The sequence below is a fragment of the Chenopodium quinoa genome, unplaced genomic scaffold (assembly GCF_001683475.1).
Source record: "Chenopodium quinoa cultivar QQ74 unplaced genomic scaffold, ASM168347v1, whole genome shotgun sequence".
Lineage (NCBI taxonomy): Eukaryota > Viridiplantae > Streptophyta > Magnoliopsida > Caryophyllales > Amaranthaceae > Chenopodium > Chenopodium quinoa.
The window spans coordinates 4,358,496-4,380,940 of NW_018742798.1; the positions used below are offsets into that span (position 1 = coordinate 4,358,496).

A 22,445-nucleotide genomic window follows, 5' to 3' on the forward strand; every position below is an offset into this window, starting at 1 on the left:
TTAATCTAATGTTGAACGTAACTCGGCCTTAAATATAAATGGTCTAGATACAGATACTCAAATTGATTTCATCTAGATCCTCAAATTGATTAAATTTCGAATAATCAAACTGTAATGATTTATGTGAATTAGATCCAATACTGTATACAATCTCTTCTTTAAATTTAATCGAAATATTCTGAGTCAAAATTGACTCAATATTAAACTTAATGACCCGAAGTCCACCCAACTCAATATTAACCCTAAATGAACCTATTTATAATATGACTCAAGTTTAACAAGCTTAGATATAGCCTAATCCAAATATAACTTAATTGATTACTCCAATTATCTCAATCACGCTCAAGTTAGAGTACAAAACTGAATTGATTAGACTCTCAAATTATCTTAATCCCGCTTAAAGATGGCCATGGGCCGGGTCGGGGCGACACGAGCCCGACACAATTCCGGCACGACGGCCCACTTGTGGGTCGTGCCATGAACAAAATTCTGGAATATTGGCATGGGCACGACACGAGCACGGCGGGCGGCATGGTCGTCGGCACGCCGGCACGGCCCGCCAGCCCGGCACGGATTGCAACCCGCAAGGCACGTATTTATTATTATTATTATTATTATTATTATTATTATTATTATTATTATTATTATTATTATTTGCTAAATTAATAAAATTATTTATCTAAACTTAAGTTGTTAAAAAAAAATTAATATATCGATTTTTTTTAATATACATATATAGTTAAAATAAAATAAAATAAAATTAAAAAAAAAAAAAAAAGAGTTGGCCCGCAGCCTGGCACGACACGGCCCGCCAGGCACGTGGGCCTTTCCGTGGGCTGGGGTGTGTCAAAAATTGGCACGGCACGAGCCTCACCCAGGCACGGCCCGTGACGGTCCGGCCCGACACGGCCCATAACGGACCGGCACGACACGATGCCCATCTTTAATCATGCTCAAGTTGGATTAGATCAATTTGAAAATAAACCGACTTATAATTGGTCAAGGCCCTATTCTTTAGAGGTCCTACTCTGCTCTGCTCTGCTGAAATCTGCTCTGCCCTGTCTGCTCTGCTGAAATATGCTCTACTCTGCCCTACTCTGCTTTGCTCCGCTCCGCAGTGTGTGGAAGCCTAGCCATGCTCCGCTGAAATTTGCTCAACTCTGCCTAGAAGTTCAAAAAAACAGGGTCCAACTTGAACCCCACCCCGTGACCTTGATTGACAACTAAAGGTTATTTTGGCAACAATCCAACAATGAATTTGAATGGATATCAGGATTCAGGAGAACTCGTTGTTAAGAGTTAAGACCATAACAGTCTGTATTTTCAAAAAAAAAAAAAAAAAAAAAAGAATTATTTTCAAAAATCCAGTTGATATGGTAGACTTTCCATCACTCTTTTAAGTCTTTCGTGGTCATGTTTGTTGTTATTGACTGAATTTTCTTCAATCTTTAAATTCTTGGTCTCAATTCCAAATTGCTTCAACGAAACAAAGCAATCCCAAAAATGGGGAGAACCAAAAAGCCAGTCAAATACGCTGTGGTAAGCAAAATGAAGCAAACTGTTGTACATTCTTTGTTTTTTCATGTGATTATCGAGTTAACTAACTGGTATTTTATATTGAATTGGGTTTATCAGATTGATGCATTTACTGATTCAGAGTTTAAGGGTAATCCTGCTGCTGTTTGTTTACTAGAAGAGGAAAGAGAAAGTGAATGGCTTCAATCAATTGCTGCTGAATTCAATATTTCTGAAACTAGTTATCTTATTCCTCTTCCTGTTTCTGATTCCCCACATCCCAGATTTTATCTCCGTTGGTTTACTCCTGTTACTGAGGTTTGACTTTTCGTGCTTCACAGTCCACACCTCATTTTCTGTATTGTTTGTTGGGTTTTAATCTATTGCTTTTGTATTACTAGTTCTTCGGTTTATCTTTGATGCTATGCACATACTTTCACTCTGACTACTATACTGCTATACGAATTGAAAGTTTCTCCATTTTGTTCACTATTTATATACTTCACTTTGACTAACTTTGATAATCAATAGGTAAAAGGACAGAAATTATCACATGTAATTTTTTCAATTCGCTGACTAACTTTGATGATTAATGATTAAGGAAAGATGCTGTATAGTAACGTATTGAGTTATATACACTACTAGGTACTGAACTTTGCCAAGTGTATCAGTTAAGGTACTCAACTTCCATTTGTATCGGGCAAGGTACTCAAGGGAGGGTACTAAACTTTTCCACCTACAACAACCGGTTAACAACCCCAAAAAAAAAAAAAAGGAAAAGTAAAAATACTGACACAATTAATGGAAGGTACTGAAATTTTAATTTTTCTCCAAAAATGTTTGTTGCAACTATTGAAGTTTTTATACTTAAAAAAAAAAAAAAAAAAAAAAAAAAAAAAAAAAAAAAAGAGGCTTCACCCACCATTGAAGATCTGTTCCGAAAACCTTCCCTCATCTTTGACCTACTAAACTTAATTTCATAATTAATACTCCATACAAAAACATTAAACCACAATCGAATATTATGTGATTTAAGAAACTTCACATGCAATTCTGGGTATATATGGCTCGTTACACAAATATTTGCAACATTGAAATTTAAATACAATAATTAATAATAACACAATCAAATAAAATCTCATTAATAATTATAACATACTAATTAACCCCAAATTACAATAATTAACCATAAAAAAATCATTAACTTACATGACAGACTTAAGACTTAGGGTTTAGAGGAAGCCGAAATTTGAAGGTTCTTGAAACCCAAATCTGTAAAGCCCATCTTCCATAATTCCACCATTAAAAAATTGGCAGGAGGAATTAGAACGTCATCATCTTCTATTCTCTCTCCTCCATTTTTGTTGCCATCTTCAACCTTCTTTTCTTCTCCTTTTTCTAGTGCTTTTCCCACAATATTATGCTCATTCTTCAAGAATTTTATATAATTATTAAATTTTATTAATTGAAAAATTACTCATAAAAAATTTGCATACCAAAAGAAGAAAAGGAAAATTATCAAGAGCAGCAACTACAAGAACAACCCAAACAAGTAATCGAATTGTTCTCGAAAATTAATTCCCACATTATTTATATAATAGAGGCGAATTAATGAAAATTTTATATAAGAAAACCCCAGAATATAATCCAAATTGGGGTTGAAGAACGAAGGAGAAGAGAAGAGAGAGAAAGTTGGATGAAAGTAGTATTCTAGAGAGTGAAAGTTGTCATCCATGATTTTTTTTTTAAAATAAATCAAATAAACCGGATACAATAGGTTACCAACTGAAAAGTAAGTAACCTCCAGTCAAGATCAGAGTACTCTATTTTATACAAATGAAAGTTGAGTACCTTAATTGATACATTTGGTAAAGTTCAGTACCTAGTAGTATATATAACTCGTAACGTATTGATTGAAATAATATTTTGACAAGTGTTAAATGAGAATTGTTGCAACTTGGAAATAGAGACAGAAAAGTGGGTTATTAGAGCATGGTATGTACCAACTACCAAGTACCAACCACACTTTTTTTCTTTTTTTTTTCCATTTTTTTAATGGTTCATTTGGTGACTTGGAGCTCCTTAAATGAGCCAATAAGTTAAAACATAGTCTTGTATTGGTTGCACCATGTACATGGTACAACTGTTTGTACAGTAGAAATTCTTTTGTCGTATGACCTTGGGAATGTTCATAATTGTTATGAATTACAAATGGTACGGTATCAGAGCAACCCTACAACAGCGTGCTGATTGCGAATAATTAATCCTATGTCAGTCGCCTAGTAGGGGAGAATTTCTGGGGCTATTTGGCTATAACTAGACTGGATGTAACATTTTGGCTACCGAGTTGTCGTTAGCAGTAATATTGGAGTCCCTATCTTTCCAGGCGCAACGACGGTGTTGCCGTTCTCAAGTGGGGGTGTATTTAATACCCCTTGTTATTGCTTTAAAAGGATTTGATATATTACTCATTAACAAGATGCATTTTCCTTTTAGGAGGCTCATATGCTAAGATACTCCACAGTTTAGCGTGCTTTGTTGAGAGTAGTCTTGGGATGGGTGACCTCCTGGGAAGTTTTCTTGGGTTGCACATGAGTGAGGAAAAAATGCACTGTAAGGACTTGTGTTGATCTGTGAGGACAGTTATTAGCCCTTGATGCGCATTTCGGGACAATAGGTCCCTCCCTAATTTGTTTGGGGTCGGGGTGTTATATTGATTTATTGACGGACTTTGATAACTACGCTAGTGGGTTAATCACTTTTAGTCCCAAGCTTAGATGGAGGAAGAGGGTTACGGTAGGTCAGCCAGTGTAAAATTTTGTCACATCGTTTGACATGAGCCATAATGATTGATAGTAGTGCTAGCATGGGTGACCTCCTGGGAAGTACTCTTGTTGGTTCAAGCCGACTCCACTTATGGAATTAAGGCATTCAAAAAGAAGAAGGATTACTTTGATCTGAATTTCACTATAAGATGAGATTGTGGGAATTTCTTGTTGAATTTTCTCTTAGTGGCAGTCAAATTTTCTGATGGTGGAATATATTTTGGGTCCTAGAAACTATGAACTTGTTAGCTTCTTTTGAAATTTGTGGGCAAATGCATTTTTGGTTCCTTAAATCTTAATTTATTGTGCTTTTGTAGTGTGTATATAGTGAGATAAAGGCAGGACAAAAGTAATTACTCCGTTGAATATAAAGATTCACTAATATCTAAATGTAACAACTAATGTCAAGAGTCTAAAGAAAAAGTACTATGGGGATAAACTGCTTCTTGAATGGTTTTTCACTATGATGTTCTACAAAATTGAAAGACAAAAGGGTCATTTGAGAGATGGAAGCACTTGTGAACAAAATTGTGGTCTGCTGGTCCAAAGTGTGCTAACGGAACTGCTCTATAATAACTGTTCGCTGAATTTTTTCAGGTGGAACTCTGTGGCCACGCAACCTTAGCAGCCGCGCACTTTTGTTTCACATCCGGTTTGGTAAAGGAGAATACAGTAGAATTTTCAACACTGTCTGGAATCTTGACAGCCCAGAAAGTGATTGAATCAAAAGAGTCTGCCTCACTTATGTGTGATAAAGGTGAAGTGGAACAACAATTCTTGATTGAATTAAATTTCCCCGCTATTGCAACATCTGAATGCAATTTGAATGAGACCTCGTCTATATCAAAAGTATTAAGCCCTGCTTCTGTGATCGACATGAAGAAGACTGCTTCAGATGATCTCTTTGTATGTCAAATTTTCAAATTCTGTTCATTTTCCCAATATAACTAATATTTATCAGTATGTCAAAACATTCTTGTTAAGGTGTCTGCAGTGATACTTTTGCAATGTTCGGATTTTTCTTATTGGAAAGGAAAATGATTAACGTATTTGTGTTTCTTAGGTCGTCTTGCCATCTGCAAAAACTGTTGCAGATACACAAGTTGACTTTGAGGAAATCAAAAAATTCCCTGGTCGGGGTTTGATCATATGTGCAGCTGCGCCATCTGAATCTGGGTTTGATTTTGTTAGTCGATTCTTCTGCCCAAAATTTGGCATCGATGAGGTATTATGCTTTCAAGTTTGTGTAATTTCTTTCAGAAAGAGTTCATGTTTCTGTTTTTTAATGTGTTTGTGTTATGTGTTCGATTTTTTCAATATCAGTTACTTTGTATATCCTGTTACTTCTGTAATTTTGGGGCTGGAGTCCATAATAAAATTTTCTGTAGAATTGTACAGAATAAGTGGTATCCGTAGTTCATCAAGAAAAATGTAATCTAAGAATAATTACTGAAACTAACAGAATTTACTTGTAATCCAGGATCCAGTTTGTGGTAGTGCACATTGTGCTTTAGCATACTATTGGTCCAAGAAGACGGGGAAGTCTGATTTTACTGCATACGCGGTATACATCCTACAATCCTAGCTCTACAACACCACTATTCCCCCCCCCCCCCCACCCCCTTTTTTTTTTATCCCCACCCCTTAACTGTGATCGCCATATCCTCCATCTTACTATCTGCATCTGTCTTACTATCTATAACAGGCATCATCTCGGAGTGGGGTTGTGAAGCTGCACATAGATGAGCAGAAGAATAGAGTTAAACTCAGGGGAAATGCTGTTACTGTGATGGAAGGCTCTGTTGTAGTGTAAACTTGAAGGTGTCTTTCAGTTAAACCGGATTATGAATGAATAAGCTATTTGATGGCACTTAGAAATGTTTTATTTTTTAAAGCAATAAGATTCAAGGGCTAAAATTGATAACTACAATGGACTAATTTTGATAGCACAACTTTACACCAAAAGGATACGCATACCTTTTTAATCATACAACAACATACATACATACATACATACATTATTCTTGCACACATGCCCTCAGCCCCTCATTATTCAGTTACCCACTTTTCATTAGTCATACTTGTCAAAGTAATCGGATAATATAAAGAATAACCTGATAATGACTAGAATTCAAAATGATCTAGACTACCTCATCCTTAAACATAAATGAAAGTATATACGAAAGTTAAAGCGACTCAAATTGAATTTAACACGATAGTGAAAATGATCGGATTTTAAATGTAACTTAAACCGTAATGATTCATGGGAATAAGATCCATTACTAAACAAGATTAGACCTTTGAATTTATATGATAATACGAAGTATGATTCAAGCTAAAATTGACTCAATATCAAACATGACTAACCCAACAATTTCTCCATTTTAATTGATTGTCTTCTCTTCTCTCTTCTACTATTTGAAACTGTTGGTAAGATTAAAACAGTTTCTCAAGACTTTTGTTTTTAAAAACAGTTTCTCAAGAGTAATAAATTTGATTTTGTATTGTTTTCTCAGCCAACTATTCAGGTGTTGAACGAGATAAAAAGAAGCCAAAATTCATTCGATTGTTATTGTAGACTTTTCATCAGTCTTTTAGTGAGCATATTTGTTTATATACACTGAATTTTTCTTCAATCTTTAAATTCTTAATTTTTGTTATTGTAGACTTTTCATCAGTCTTTGGTGAGCATATTTGTTTATATACACTGAATTTTTCTTCAATCTTTAAATTCTTAATCTCACTTCCAAAATGGGGAGAACCAAAAAGCCAGTCAAATATGCTGTGGTAAGCAAAATGAAGCAGACTGTTGTACATTCTTGCATTTTTCATGTGATTATCAACTAAATTTTGATGTTGAATTGGGTTTTTCAGATTGATGCATTTACTGAATCAGAGTTCAAGGGTAATCCTGCTGCTGTTTGTTTACTAGAAGAGGAAAGAGAAAGTGAATGGCTTCAATCAATTGCTGCTGAGTTCAACAAATCTGAAACTAGTTATCTTATTCGTCTTCCTGTTACTGATTCCCCACATCCCAGATTTCATCTCCGTTGGTTTACTCCTGTTACTGAGGTTTGACTTTTTGTCTTTCTCGCATCATTTTCTGTATATAAATTGATAGTTTCTCCGTTTTATTTGTTGCAACACCTTGACTTATGCACTGTTTGTTAGTTAAGGAAAGATATACTCATGTGGAATATTGTTTAATTGACGGACTAACTTTGATGATTACTCCCTCCGTTTTAATTTGATAGTTTCATTTTTGTTTTTTGTAGTCAAACTTGTAAAAATTTGATCAAAAACTCACATAAATACATACTATTATGCAAATATCAAATTTGACCAAAAACTCGTAAATACATACAAGTAATATATTGTTAGATTTGTCTCGACATATGCTTTTATATACGAAATATCAAATTTTTATAATTTTTGTAAATATATAATTAAATATATTGATGGTCAAAGGAATATGTTATACACCGTACAAAGTAAAATTGGGACTATCAATTGATATGGAGGGAGTGTAATAGTTAAGGAAAAATGGTAGGATATTAGAAGGATGACTTTGATCAGAATTTCTCTATAAGATGAGATTGTGGAAACTGCTTTTTGATTTTTTTCCTAGCTAGTGGCTTAGTCAAAATTTTGTGATGGTGCATATATGTTGTGTCCTAGAAACTATGAACTTGTTATATTAGCTTCTTTTAAAATAAGGAGGCAAATGCATTTTTTGCTCGTTAGATCTGAATTTATTATGTTTTTGTAGTGTGTATTCTAGTGAGACAAAGGCAGGACAAAAGTTATTCGAATATGAAGATTATTTAATACTTCGTATCTAACTCCAATACAAAAACTATTGTGAAGATTCTGAAGAAATAGTGTGATTGTATAGGATAACCTGGTTCATGAATGTTTTTCACTATGATGTTCCACATTGAAAAAATGGGTGATTAAAGAGCTGGAAGCACTTGTCAAAAAAATTGTGGTTGGCTGGTCCAAAGTCTGCTAACAGAACTGATCTACAATAGTAATTTGCTGAACTTTGCAGGTAGAACTCTGTGGCCATGCAACCTTAGCAGCCGCGCACTTTTGTTTCACATCTGGTTTGGTAAAGGAGAATACAATAGAATTTTTAACACAGTCTGGCATCTTGACAGCCCAGAAAGTGATTGAACCAAAGGAGTCTGCCTCACTTGTGTCTGATAAAGGTGAAGTGGAACAACCGTTCATGATTGAATTAGATTTTCCCGCTATTGCAACATCTGAATGCAGTTTAGATGAGACTTCGTCTATATCAAAAGTATTAAGTCCTGCCTCTGTGATCGACATGAAGAAGACTGCTTCAGAAGATCTCTTTGTATGTCCAATTCTGTTAATTTTTTGCAGTGTCTGTATTTCTCTTCTTAGAAAGAAAAATGATTAACTTCTAACTATTGTTTAGGTTGTCTTGCCATCTGCAAAAGCTGTTACAGATACACAAGTTGACTTTGAGGAACTTAAAAAATGCCCTGGTCGGGGTTTGGTCATATGTGCAGCTACACCATCTGAATCTGGGTTCGATTTTGTTAGTCGATGCTTCTACCCAAAGAATGGCATCAATGAGGTATTATGCTTTCACGTTTGTGTGTTTTCTTTCAGAAAGAGTTCATGCTTCTGAATTTTATAATGCTGTGTTAGCTTATGTGTTTCAGTTTTCGGATATCAGTTAATTGGTATTTCCTGTCTCCACTGTGATAATGTTTGAGTTTTCCAATATCTGAATAAGTGGTAGTCGTAGACTCGTAGTTCATAAAGTAAAAGGTAATCTAAGAATAATTACTGCAGCTAACAGAATTCGCTTGTAATCCAGGATCCAGTTACTGGTAGTGCGCATTGTGCTTTAGCATACTATTGGTCCAAGAAGACAGGGAAGTCTGATTTTACTGCATACGCGGTATACCTCATACTGCCCTAGTTCTACCACACAACTCCCCCTCCTTTTCGGTTGCCTTAACAGTAATCACCATATTCTCCATCTTTCTCTGACTTAGTATCTGTAACAGGCATCATCTCGGAGTGGAGTATTGAAGCTGGACATAGATGAGCAGAAGAATAGAGTTAAACTCGGGGGAAAAGCTGTTACTGTGATGGAAGGCTCTGTTGTAGTGTAAACTTGAAGGTGTCTGTTAGTTGAACTGGATTTTGAATGAATAAGCCATTTGATGGCATTTGTGCTGGAAATATTTTACTTTCTTTGATTATTATTAAAATAAAGTTGAATTGCGCAAACTTTGGGTCTTGCTCTATCCTATGGCTCTGATGGTTTCCTGATTTGCTTATTTTTTTGGGTGTAGTGAGTGGCGGACAACCAAAAAGTATATTGATGTAGACAAGATTTGATTCCAAATTCTGGATATTATCCCTAAACTAAGCTACCTAATATTAGGGGTGAGATTTGATAACCAAAATCACTAAAATTGATACCCATAACCGGAACCGATAAGTTCGGGTACCTGATTTTCGGATCGGTTATTGGGTACCCAATAAGATATCAAATAATGATAATTAAACTTAATTATATAGTTATTATGATATAATTTACAACTAATTAAAAATAATAACATATGATCTTGACCAAATTATTATTATTATTATTATTATTATTATTATTATTATTTTAATACCAAAAATATTTCATTAATTAAAGTCATACGACATCTACAATAGAGATTCGACGTTAACAATTACATAAGATATTGAATCAAATAAAATTTTCCTTCATAAAAACTACGATCGTCGAGTAGGGGTGAAAGTTCGGTTTTCGGTTTGGTTTTTTGCCCAAACCGAAACCGAACCACTTTAATTCGGTTTCTGTATTTTTTAAAACCACACCGCACCACTTTACTTTAGAATCCGAACCAAACCAAACCATATTCATTTCGGTTTCATAATAAGAAACCGAACCAAATCGAATTTTTTGGGCCTAATTTATTTGGACCAATAATCTGCAATTTTTTTGGCCTCATTCATCAACAAAGCAGTACTGTAGTAGCATAATATCATTAACAAGTTCTAAAACTTCTAATTCAACAAGTTTCAACTTTTAACAAAATCAAATCAAAACCAATCCATACACATAATTACACAATTTTTAACAACAAAGTAACAAAATCAAACCAACCAATTCATACAAACAAGTTTTAACAACATAATTGAACAAGTTTTTAACAAGAACAGCAGCAGAATTGCAAAAGAGCAGTCATACCAAACCCCTACACAACGGCCCTTTCCTCAAATTTGGGTTTCAAAGTCTAATTAGACCATGAAAACACTAGATCTAGTGTTTTCATGGTCGAATTTGACATGAAAGCCCTTTAGTTGATGCCCTTGATGGAGTTCGAAAATCCTCGAAAGGTTAGTCGATGGTGATGCGAATGGAAGGTGGAGAAGTGAGAAGAGAAAAGGAGAGAGAGTGAAGGGGGAGAAGTGAGAACTAAGAACTGAGAACTTGAGAAGAGGAAAGGAGAGTGAGTGAGAAGACTGAGAAGATCAGAAGAGGAGAGAAGGGTGAAGCGTGGAGCCGCGGAGAAGAGAGAAGAGGAAATGAGAGAATTAGGGTTTTTTTTCATTTATATACTTAGGGTAAATCTGTTGGGCTAGGGTTATTTTTTGGGTTTGGGCCTATATTTCGGTTTGGCTCGGTTTTTTCGGTTTTTCACTTTCTCAAACCGAAACCGAACCAAAAACCGATTTTTTTTTCTTCAAAACCGAAACCAAACCACCTTAAAAAAAAACCAAACCATATTTGTTATTCGGTTCGGTTTGGTTTTAAACCGAATTTGTTTCACCCCTATCGTCGAGTAGACCTTGCACTGCGGAGCATCTCCCGCTTATACCGCTGAAAATTACAGCCTTGTTGGAGAGACAATCTAACAATCCTTTGTAGCCGTGAGGATGTTTTCCTTCTGATCCATCTATTCGTATTCAAAAACTTGATAACTTTTTCACCAACGAAATCATTTCACGACAATCCATTAGATCTACTACCATGGATTCAAAACTAAGAAATTTCTCCCTCGAAAAGAGGAGATAAACCTTGTCTTTCGAAGCAAGTCGGAAAACCCTTGTCTTTCGAAGGAGATCGGAAACCCTTTCTTTCGAGGGAGAAAAGTTCCTCCCAAAAGGAGGAAGTATTATTATAAACCTAAAAAACAATAAAGAAACAAGAATTGGGGCTTTCCACCGATTAAAATCGATGAAAGCCCCTTCAAAATTCAACAATGGAGACTAGGGTTTTGGAGAGAAAAAGGAGGAAAAAGGAGGAGAGGCAAAAAGATAGATTTTTTGACCAAATTATTAATAACATTACTAATCATTGATATTATAAAGTGATTATGAAGTAAAGTAAAAGTTTAGATTTATATTAATATATTTAAGTAGGGAAAAAAGGAAAAAAAAAATGCTTATCGGATCGAATCGGGTAACCGTTAATTTTAAAATGATACCCATAACCATACCCAATAACAAATTATCGGAACAGGTACCCAAATCGTTATGGTTATTGGATCGGGTACCCTAATTTTCGTAACGGTTACGGATCGATTATTCGAGTTTTCGATTTTTCGGGTAGTTTCAGCCTTACCTAATATCCACTTTGATAGTTTCATGTCAACTGTCCAGGAATTATAATTGAAATTTGCTCTCAAAAAAAATGTTTATCCACCCATCATTTTACCCAAATAGTGCATATGAAAACTGTCACACCTCATTAAAAATAGGAAAATTTGTCAGAAACAACCTTTTAAAGTGTCCACTTTATTTAAAAGGTTGTTTTACATAAAGTGGACACTTTAAAAGGTTGTTTATGACAAATTTTCCTTACAAATAATGGAAATGAGAGTTGGTAAATCAAACTGCTTCCATTTGTAAATAAACATCTATTAAGGGCATATTCTCTTCCGTTGAAATTCAGTTCAGTTCAGCTCTTAATTTATGTCTAATGATATTGCTAATGATATAAAGCCAAATTTCATTCTTTTAAGCTCTTATTATAACGACGACGACAACAACAACAACAACAACAACAACAACAACAACAACAACAACAACAACAACAACAACAACAACAACAACAACAACAACAACAACAACAACAATAATAATAATAATAATAATAATCAATAAGTAATAAATAATAATAATAATAATAATCAATAAATAATAATAATAATAACAATAATAATTGAAATAATAATACTAATAATAATAATCAATAAATAATAATAATAATAATCATCAATAAATAATAATAATAATAATAATAATAATAATAATAACAATAATAATAATACTAATAATAATAATCAATAAATAATAATAATAATTATAATAATCAATAATTAATAATAATAATAATAATAATATTGATACAATTCATTGTTCAAATGGCTCTATAGTATATTTTTAATATATTTTCCATAAATTTTATAATTATATAGTATATTTTTCGTAAATATTTAATATGTACATTTGTATATACACATATGTATAGTAATAAATAAACAATAAATAATCAAATATCACTAATCCGTAGTTAAAAATCACTAATTAATAAGTTCAGTTCAGTTCAGTTCAACTGAGTTCAGTCAATCGGAACAGGCCCTAAATCATTGTTGAGAATGTATTGGTGTAACCTCAATGGCCAAACTTAAACTCCAGATGTGAAATTAAAATTGTTACATGTAGTTTGAAAGAAAAACAACAAAGAACTAAACCCGAGCCTAGATTGAACCAAATCAAAGAGTAAGAAATTATGTTGCATTTGATATGAACCTATCACAATCGCGTTTTGAGCCTTCTTCCCACCGTTTACAAATGCTAGGCAGGCCACATCGTTGGATATTTGTGCCATCGAGTTCGCTCCAAATATGGTCCAGTTACCTCCTTTGGTTAGTTGCAAATCCACCTGAGGGACAAGCAATCCAACTCGCGTAGACCCCAAATTACTAGTATTCAAGCACAGATCAAAAGGAGCAACTTTTGGAACACGAGGAATCCCACGAGTAGCCTTTGCGAATTGTCTTAGTAAAGCCTTATAAATATAGCTTTTGAGCGTAGTGTAAGGTGTGATCGTACTAAGCTTCACTAGTTTGTCAGATGAAAGCATTCTCTCGATGAATTTGACTGCTTGTCCATTGATCGAAATACCCTTCAACCCAATGTAGTGACCCAAAGCGTCACTTGGGTGCTTTAAAAGTGGAGTATAACTCAATAGTTGGGTGACATCCCTTCCAGGAGAGGGTAGCAAGTAAAAGGGACCTTCTCCAAAGAAGAGAACTCCTTGATCCCCAAGGCACATCCCAAACTTTTTGGGCACTTTTGAATTAGAAAACTGTGATGCAAGAGAGAGAGATCCATTAGAAAGGCTAGCCAAGCCAGAAGAGCCTTTAGGAATGGACCTAATGAGAGACTTGGGGCGCAAGACAAGAACTACTTCGTGTAGTTTGCTTTAGCAAAGGGATTGTGGCCATCAGTGAGCGCGATTGAAACATTAGTGTAGGTTAGGTGAGAAGAGGCATTTGAATTGCTAATTGGGTTTGAAGGTGAGGTCAGATATGAAGTTGTAGACGTGTATAGAGAACACGGTGGTTGGCTTGACCGTGCACTAGTGCATTGCTTTGCATGGCATGGAACCCGGGGGGATGCTGCTGGACAATGGTGCCATGAGAATGGTGACTCAAGATCTATCACAAGTTTCTCTTTTTGGTTGACAGTAATAGTGTAGAGAAAAGTGGAAGAGTTTACTTGGGTTATGAATGCGACTAATGCTTTAAGCGATTGAGCTCCATGAAAACGAGCTGTCAGAGCGAGCAAAAGAGCGACTAGGTGAAGTATTTGAGGCATATTCAAGAAGAAATGATCTTGAACACGACCTAAATTATTTGGTGGGAATATAAATAGGTGTTACAATATACGAAATATATACGTAGTAGTTGTAGTACTAGACTAATAAATGTAGCACCTATTAAATAACCAAAAAAAATTACAAGTTTTTAAGACTTTTTTTAAACCAGTTTTAAAGACTATATTAATAGTGTTGACTTCTGATATTTAATGCAGATTTAAGAGTGCTCTCATGATGTGCACGTGCTGATTAACTGGATAATCCTAAAATTTACGCATTAACAATGTGCTAGCTCACTTAATTGATGATTTAAATACGTAATTGTATACGTCGAGGAGAAACTAGGGGAAAACGAAATAACAGGTCTAATTATAATATCATACCAATAGAACATGAATTGTTTAATTTCTACAGAATTAGCTACTGCCGTTTACTTCTTAACAAGTACACTCTTTGCAACATCTATTGATACTAAGGTGCTTAAGTTGACATGAAATTCATAGCTCAGCCAACAAGGCAGACAAAGTCAAAACATAATCTGCGGTTTGTCACTGATGAACTTTCTGGGTCACATAAGATCTGATTACAAGGACCAAAAGAACAAAGGTGTGACCAGCCTGCCACAACTCTAACGACCACGGCCCCTTCCACGACCACGGCCTCTGCCTCTTCCACGCCCCACAGGTCTCCCTAAATTTTGTCAAAAGGAAAATTAATACAGCAGAACAGAATTTTCACAGGTTCAGTCAATACTACTAATATATGATAACCCCCCCCCCCCCCCAACACCCCCCCTTCCCACCAAAAAAAAAAAAAAAAGACATACCAGCAGCTGCCTTCTTAGGCTTGACTCTTGGAGCCTCCTCCACAAGTAGGGTTTCAAGGTTCAAGCTGTCAGGAAGAATGTAATATCGAATGTTGTTCCCACGAACACTCAAGTGATCCATAGTTACTGGGTTTTTCCCCTTGGGTGTGAGTTTGACAGTCTTTAAATGTGTGTTCATGCTAATATCAACACCTACAAATCAGCAGTGGCAAAAAAGGTCAGCAAATGGTGCAGGGAGAAAGACGAAACAGACTCATTAATTAAAGTAGATTACCAAGCAATTACAGATTAAAATGTGCAAACATAGACTAGTGGTCAGCGAAGCAGTTAGACAAAAGTTTCCATATTTTCTATAGCTATCTACAATTGAAAAAAAATAACCACCAATAACTTGGCTACCAACCATTTTCTCTCAGCTCAGCTCAGTATACAAAATAAGATTATGGTTTCAGCCTTGATGTCTCAATTCACATATTTGTTGAAAAAAAAGGATGCTGCACACAGTTGATACAGAGCTACTGTCTACGGTGACAAGAACAATAGCTCTAGGCTAATAAAAGAGAACGCCCCCTTTCACTAGCTACTCTGGATAAGCTCTAGGCATACCCAAAAAGCAACAATAATCAAAGCCTTCATCCCAAAGATGGGGTCAGCTACAAGAACCGAGATTTTATCTCATATACACATGCAACAGGTATAAATTTATAATAAGAGAAGCTCAAACATGCAACAGGTAAAAGAATCATTCTCGTAAAAAAAAAAAAAAAAAAAAAAAAAAAAAAAAAAAAAAAAGTAGGTATGGGACTTGGGTTTCCATGGTCTTCATTGACCATATCGGGAATGTATGTAGCATAGGAATACGTTCAGATTGCAAATAATATATGATAAGCAATTTGCTTCACATGAATTCTGGATGCGTAATTACATATCACTAGTTCTCTCTTTTACTCTGTAAATACATGAATCTAATTATATTCTTGCACATATTTTCAAAAGAAAAAAATTGACTAACTGAAAATAGAAAGGAAAGTATCTATCATTACTCACTTAACCACTTTCGCACATTATATAAACAATAGCCAATTAAAAATAAAGCATATGTGCCCACTATACTATATCCACTTCGTATCATAAAGAATAATTTGATTTGACTAAACATAAGAATTGTTTTGAAAATGACCCTATTTACTCAACTGTCAAACAATAAAGATTAGAGAGAGACCCAGACTCGAATCCATCCCTACTTCCTTAAAATGAAAAATAAACACAAGATATGGATAGCAACAGGTAGAAGAGAGGTTAACCATTGCCACAACCACTGTGCTTACTTCCTACGTAATATCTAATTGCAAAGGTAATACCATATTCTTCTAGGATATGATCAAGTTATATAAAGGTGATGGTTGGAATCCAGGCAACATAACTTGCTTCTTATAAATCACTGCATGTCTCTCTTCAATCAGTCTAGTCACTTGCCAATTTTCCCCTATAAGAGTACTAGATAATGAATATATGTAACTTGGTTCAGCGGTAAGATCCCGAACAAGCAGCCTCAAACAACAGTCTCAAGAAAGAGGTAAAGATGAATTTGGTAAACATAGATTTGAGGCATTGGACAAAAAACCCATCAACACTTCTACATCAATAAAGGTGTGTTATCTGCACTTCTGAGTTCTGACACATCAATAAAGGTGCCAAATACAACTTTTACAGGATTCCTAAGCATTGGAAATTTCATGTATGGTTCAGGTAAGACAGTAAAAGGACACTTATTAGTTATTAGGAGACCGTAACATTGAGATAATGATCAAGGCATGTGATATACTGATTAAATATTTCATATACCCCAGAGTTGTTCATTCAATAAAGCTATGAGGGCTTGCATTTTACATTATCTTTACAAAGGCTAAAGAAAATTATGCCCTAAGGATTGAGCAACAAACAGATACTGATTAAAAAAAAGGGGGGGAAAACTATTTACGTAAATTTTGCAGAAGCACTCCATAAGGCATAAGATAAAGTATTGTCAAGCACTCCAGCTAAGCAGATCTAAGTAAAATGAGAATATAATACTTCATGAATAAGCACCCTCGGTAGAAGGATCAAGGTAAAATTATTAAACCGTGCACAGAAGGGAAAGCAGAGTATACATGAATTTAGAGCCAAAGAGAAGCTCTAATGAGAATATGTGAAAAAAAATATATAAGGGTAGAGCAAATAATTTTTGAAGGAAATGATTCAATATCAGGCTCAAGGACTCTCTAAGGAAACTACCCAGTCCCTCATAAGTCATAACAGACCCAAAAAGCCAAGGATCTTGTATAATAATATTCAGAAGCAAGGAAATTTAAACACAGGCACATAGGTGGGTTTTTAATTGATTGATTATTTCACTCAAAAAGGATTGTGATATTCAATAACCAATAAAATAGTTTGACAAAGTTTTTGGCATGATATTGAAAATGTGGGCATAAGGCAACTGGGCACCAATCTTTATGAACTGTTGGTTGCTAATAAGTGTAAAAATCAAACAATAATATAAGAGACATACTGTGACACTCATACGGAAAAATTCAAACTAGTCTCTCTCCTTTTCTTCATATACCAATTGCTGAACTGTCAGGAATATCAAAGCCCTATGTCAATGGCCAATATTGATAACTATAATAGTACAATGGACTACATTAAGATTAAATATTACATAAAATTTGACAAATTTTAATAGCACAAATTTACACCAAAACGGTACACAAATACCTTTTTAATCATACAATAGCATTCATACATTATTCTGCACACATGTCCCTCACTTTTCAGTTACCCACTTTCATCTGCTCATATAATGTTCGAGCTCATGCCAGCAACTGTGTTACATGCTAAATCCAAACCATTATTATTTCCAACAGCTCCCCTTACCTCTCTCTAAGTTCAAATTAAGCATCCTGTGGTTTTCCAGACACCTACTTCATAAACCACCCCCGATCCCACCTAAAAAGGCTTGAGCGTTGAAGTATTCATAATTTTGGTACTTTATTTTAACCTATTATGTTTCTGTAAATAGCTTTACTTCTAAATAAGATTATTGTTTAACAAATCCTTATTAGGTGACAATAGTTCTGTATATGTACAAGAAACAAACTGGAACAGATAGTACACCCCAGTGAAAGTCTGCCTAGCAGAAAAGCATTGCAAAATCTAATTAGAACACTACCTTACAAGTAAAGTGGGTTGAAGCGTAAAATTAACTGTTTTAAACTATGGAAAACAGTTTGCAAGCTGCATATACAATTCTTTGTTAAGTAGCTAGTTCTGAATATGAAATCGAAGTTGGAGTCAACAGATTTCAACACTTCTGTGTATTACAAGATGGTTCCTTTTTTATGGATGAAGAGTTATCAACTCGTTTTAGTTTCTAGTGTACTAGAGTGACTTTGGAAAAAGCTAATATGTTGCACACCTTTCATTTGGAGGAAGAGGAAGGGATATAACTCTGGCAACAATAGTATATCTCCCCTAACCACACACACCCTCCTCAAATAATTAAAAAAAACAACACAAAGGTGAAAACAGAGCTTTAATCACAGCTCAATCTCCTAAATTAACTTAAAAAATTTCCAGATGTACTCAAATATGATACAACAAAAGGAAACAGTTGGAGTCAGACTATCCACAACCTGAAAGTAGCCATAAATATGAACACTTAAAGAACAGGTAAAAACTTGATTTGAAGCAACAGGTTTGCCTTTCCACTCTGGATTAGAAAAGAAAACCAATTCCAATACTAAATCGGGCTACTTAAAACTTTGGAGCTTGGGGAGTAAGAATTAGAAAGTAATTGGTGACTAGAACTCATTTATTAACTCTCTCTAGCTTTTCATGTAGTAATCATTGATCATAGATTAGTACATAAAGTATTAATCAACTGCCCATTAATATTCAAACTATCCAAAGAGACTGTAACCCTACTTCCTTTCACTTCAATCCTTGTGGAAATCCTTAGTTTATACCCTTTCTTACAAAACAAATAATTGCCTTCCAAACTCCAATCACAGAATGCTACACTTGTTAAAGTCACTAAACAAACCCTCACTCAAACTAGTAAACAAAGCAAGTGCTTTGGTTCATCCAAGAACAAATGGGAAAGCCATTACTTGCACTTGGACACCTAAATTGACAAAAATCAAATGATTTCACAAATCAAGCAAGTGAATGTTTTTTCAAACACTGAAATTATGTTTTCCATATCATATTAATTCAGTAATGTACAAACAGATCCATCCCATTGATATTTTGACAAATAAATAAAAAATAGCTTACTTATTCTAAAGAAATCCAACAACAATTGCTACTAACCATCAATTTACACCCCATGCATGTTATTACAAACTACACCACACATTGATAGTGCACTTATTCTTAAGAAACATGTAATACTATACTTCTACAAACCATCAATTTACCCCGCATTTCAAATTATTACACAACAATACAGCCCTTGAAGCTTGATTTACAAGGCTCTAATTTCAATACCTAACTCAACTTGGAAGCATAATACCAACTCAATTAAGATCAAAAGGCAAATCATTCTCAATTGAAAATCAGAAAGAACATAAACCATTCGCATTGAATTTGAGCAACCTAAAGATAACATCATCCAATGCTATCAAACAACCGACTCGAATAGTCGTGAGCAACGAGCATCAATGCCACACAAACAACACTAAAAAATAGAGATCATTATTTTTTACTAACCAAGATGAATTCACTGAATCTATCAAATTGAGCACAGAAGCATCATTTTCTAGAAGTAAATTATATCCAATGCAAGCAAAAAATCACTTGAAACATTAAACGAAAACCCTAATTTATCGATTTAAGAGAAAGAGAGAAAAAAAAAAGGGAGAAAAACCTGTGATAGTTCCATGAACTACAGTGCCATTCTTGAGCTCAATGGAAACCGTTTCATTGTTCAATTTCATCAAAAACCTGTTCCATTTTCAAATTACACAGCAACAAATTCCAACCATCAATACCTACAAAATTATTCAAAAATCGCAAACGAAGAACAAGAAATACATTGAAAAAATCAACAAAAAGAAAGAAGAAGAAATAACCTGACGAGCTTCATGGGGTTGGTAAGAGAGAGGAGAGGAATAATTAGGGTTTAAGGTGAAAATGGAGTCGAACTCGAAGAGCGGGAGAAGAGACTATGACTAGGGTTCAACTATTGAGTTATGGTTTAAACGACGCGCTTTGGTTTAGTTAATGTAGAGAGCGATGTGAAGCATATGATGTCACAGTGGGCTCGACACTGGGCTTGTAGTGTGGTACATTTCTTGTACACATGGAACATATATACTAGCCTTATTAGAGAGTCGATTTAATGATTTGTAGTCTACAAAATTGACAACTATAAATAAATAAAATAAAAAGAGATATTCTCATTGGTAAACCTATACTTTTTAACTTTGTCAGTGGTGAATTGTGAAAAAACTTATTATCTTTGGTAAACCTAAATTATTGATTATCATTGATAAATGTTATTTTAATAAAAAATCATTAACTATGGTTAATTTTTTATTTTTTTAATAATTAAATTATTATAAAACTATTTTTTTTTTTTTTTTAAAAAAAAAAACCCCTTCCCCACCCAACCTAGCGACCACCCACCAGCAGCCCCGCCCTCTGTCGGCGTTCAAGCCCTGGCCGGTGAGGCCTGACCTCCCCCACCCTCGGAAGGCGACGCCCGACGACCTCCCCATGCATCCTTGGCCGGCGACGCCCTGCCTCCCCCGTCCCACCTTCTCTCTTTCCCCTATCTCGACACCTCTCATTTCCCCACCTAACACCTAACCGCCGCCCACTAATCACCCTTAAAATCGACCCCTTTTCCCGACGACTCCCCTCCCCTTTTCGCGCATCCCGGAAACCTTGAAACCCACCCAAAACGACCTGAAATTCTAAACTCGTTTTCTGGGTTTAATTTCAAATCTCTAAACGGGTTTGGTTTTTTTTGGTGTTTTTGGGTGAAATTTAGGGTATTTGGGCCAGCGACCCTGCATCGGGAAAAAGGGGGCGATTTTGTGGTGGTTAACGGGTCGGCGGTGTAGGGAATTATAGGTACTACGCAGCGGAAATAAACATGAATCATATTCATACAGTACCTAATCCCAAGATCTAATGCATAACACATAAAGAACCTATAGTCGTCTTTGAAGCGTGATTCCACGTGCGATCGAGCAAGAACAATGGGAGATAAAAAACCCCAAGCGTGATTCATTTACTTAGTCCACGAGCATGGATTAAACCTCCACTAATTCTAGTTAGTTGCAATTGAACCCTTCAATTGACCTTCTATGGAGAAGTGCGAGCAACGAACCACCATGAACCACCACGAACCACCACACGAGCCACCAAGGTGGCCGGCCGTACGGACGAGGGGAGGAGAGAGAAAGCCGTGAGTTAGAGAGAGGAATTAGGGTCTTTGGGATTGGTTGCCTTGATGTCAAAATACAATGTGTGTGAATTATGACTTCTTACATGCAACCCTAGGCATGGATTTTATTTATAAATCTCATCTCTAAATAAGAGCCCATGTCAAAAGCCCAAAAATTAATTCCAATCTAACTATGCTAGCCCAATCCATTTCATGATTAGTTAATTGCTCATGAGGCCCATTAATGGGCCTCTAACTTGCTTAACCCAATACCCTTGTGTGTGACCTCATAGGATCCATTTTATAAGGCTTTGGGCTGTTAAGCTAGCCCAAAGATCAATTGTCATATCTAGCACCAAACATTGACGACCCTATAGAATGAACTTATTATCTCCATAATAGTGATCCTTGATATATCTAGTAATTGCACTTATCGAAGACATAACTCCTTTAGGCGGTAGGGCGTTGGGTGGAGGAAATGGGAGGGGTCGCGATGGGAAAAGAGAGGAGGTGGGGCGGGGGAGACTGTCGCCGACTGGGGTTGGGGGAGGTCGGGTAAGGTGGGTGGCGCCATGGGTTGGGAGAGGACGCCGCACCGAAAAAGATAGGGATGGTCGCCGGCGTCGACGGGGGTGGGGTGGTGGTGATGTGAGGTGGCTGGGCTATTGTTTTTTTTTTCTTAAAAAAAAATTAACTATAGTTAAATATCTAGTTAAATTCATCATTAATGTTATATTTGGCTTAATATAAAAAATTAAGGTTTACCAAAGATAATAAGTTTTTTCTCAATTCACCACTGAGAAAGTTAAAAAGTATAGTGTTACCAATGAGAATTTCCCAAATAAAAAAGTAGCCGAAATCAGATTTAACACATTTTGTGACAGCTAGTACTACAAGAAATATGCTAAGTTTTACATACGGCTGGCCGCACCGTATGGCCTATCACAATTTTGTTTA

General features: G+C 35.4%; 3 protein-coding genes across 4 annotated transcripts; 2 read left to right on the plus strand and 1 right to left on the minus strand.

Annotated features, from left to right (window-relative positions):
* The first annotated feature begins 1,169 nt into the window (after positions 1-1,169).
* LOC110724988 (uncharacterized isomerase BH0283-like) lies at positions 1,170-6,947 on the plus strand. Its single transcript, XM_021904469.1, has 6 exons — positions 1,170-1,539; positions 1,636-1,833; positions 4,938-5,246; positions 5,404-5,565; positions 5,821-5,904; positions 6,046-6,947. The coding sequence occupies exons 1-6, from the start codon at positions 1,504-1,506 to the stop codon at positions 6,151-6,153; spliced, it is 897 nt and encodes a 298-aa protein (XP_021760161.1). The 5' UTR covers positions 1,170-1,503; the 3' UTR covers positions 6,154-6,947.
* On the plus strand, positions 6,684-9,611 carry LOC110724987 (uncharacterized isomerase BH0283-like). Of its 2 annotated transcripts, XM_021904467.1 has the most exons (7): positions 6,684-6,770; positions 6,857-7,127; positions 7,215-7,412; positions 8,392-8,700; positions 8,785-8,946; positions 9,193-9,276; positions 9,386-9,611. In XM_021904467.1, exons 2-7 carry the CDS (start codon positions 7,092-7,094, stop codon positions 9,491-9,493), a joined length of 897 nt encoding a protein of 298 aa, XP_021760159.1. In that variant the 5' UTR covers positions 6,684-6,770; positions 6,857-7,091; the 3' UTR covers positions 9,494-9,611. The 2 variants fall into 2 exon arrangements, with proteins under 2 accessions (XP_021760159.1, XP_021760158.1); XM_021904466.1 differs by lacking the exon at positions 6,684-6,770 and having other exon boundaries at positions 6,839-7,127.
* A 4,962-nt stretch (positions 9,612-14,573) lies between these two features.
* LOC110724990 (small nuclear ribonucleoprotein SmD1a) lies at positions 14,574-20,306 on the minus strand. The gene is made up of 4 exons (XM_021904471.1): positions 20,167-20,306; positions 19,962-20,038; positions 15,053-15,244; positions 14,574-14,916 (listed from the first exon to the last, which is right to left on the minus strand). Exons 1-4 carry the CDS (start codon positions 20,178-20,180, stop codon positions 14,855-14,857), a joined length of 345 nt encoding a protein of 114 aa, XP_021760163.1. The 5' UTR covers positions 20,181-20,306; the 3' UTR covers positions 14,574-14,854.
* Positions 20,307-22,445: the final 2,139 nt, after the last annotated feature.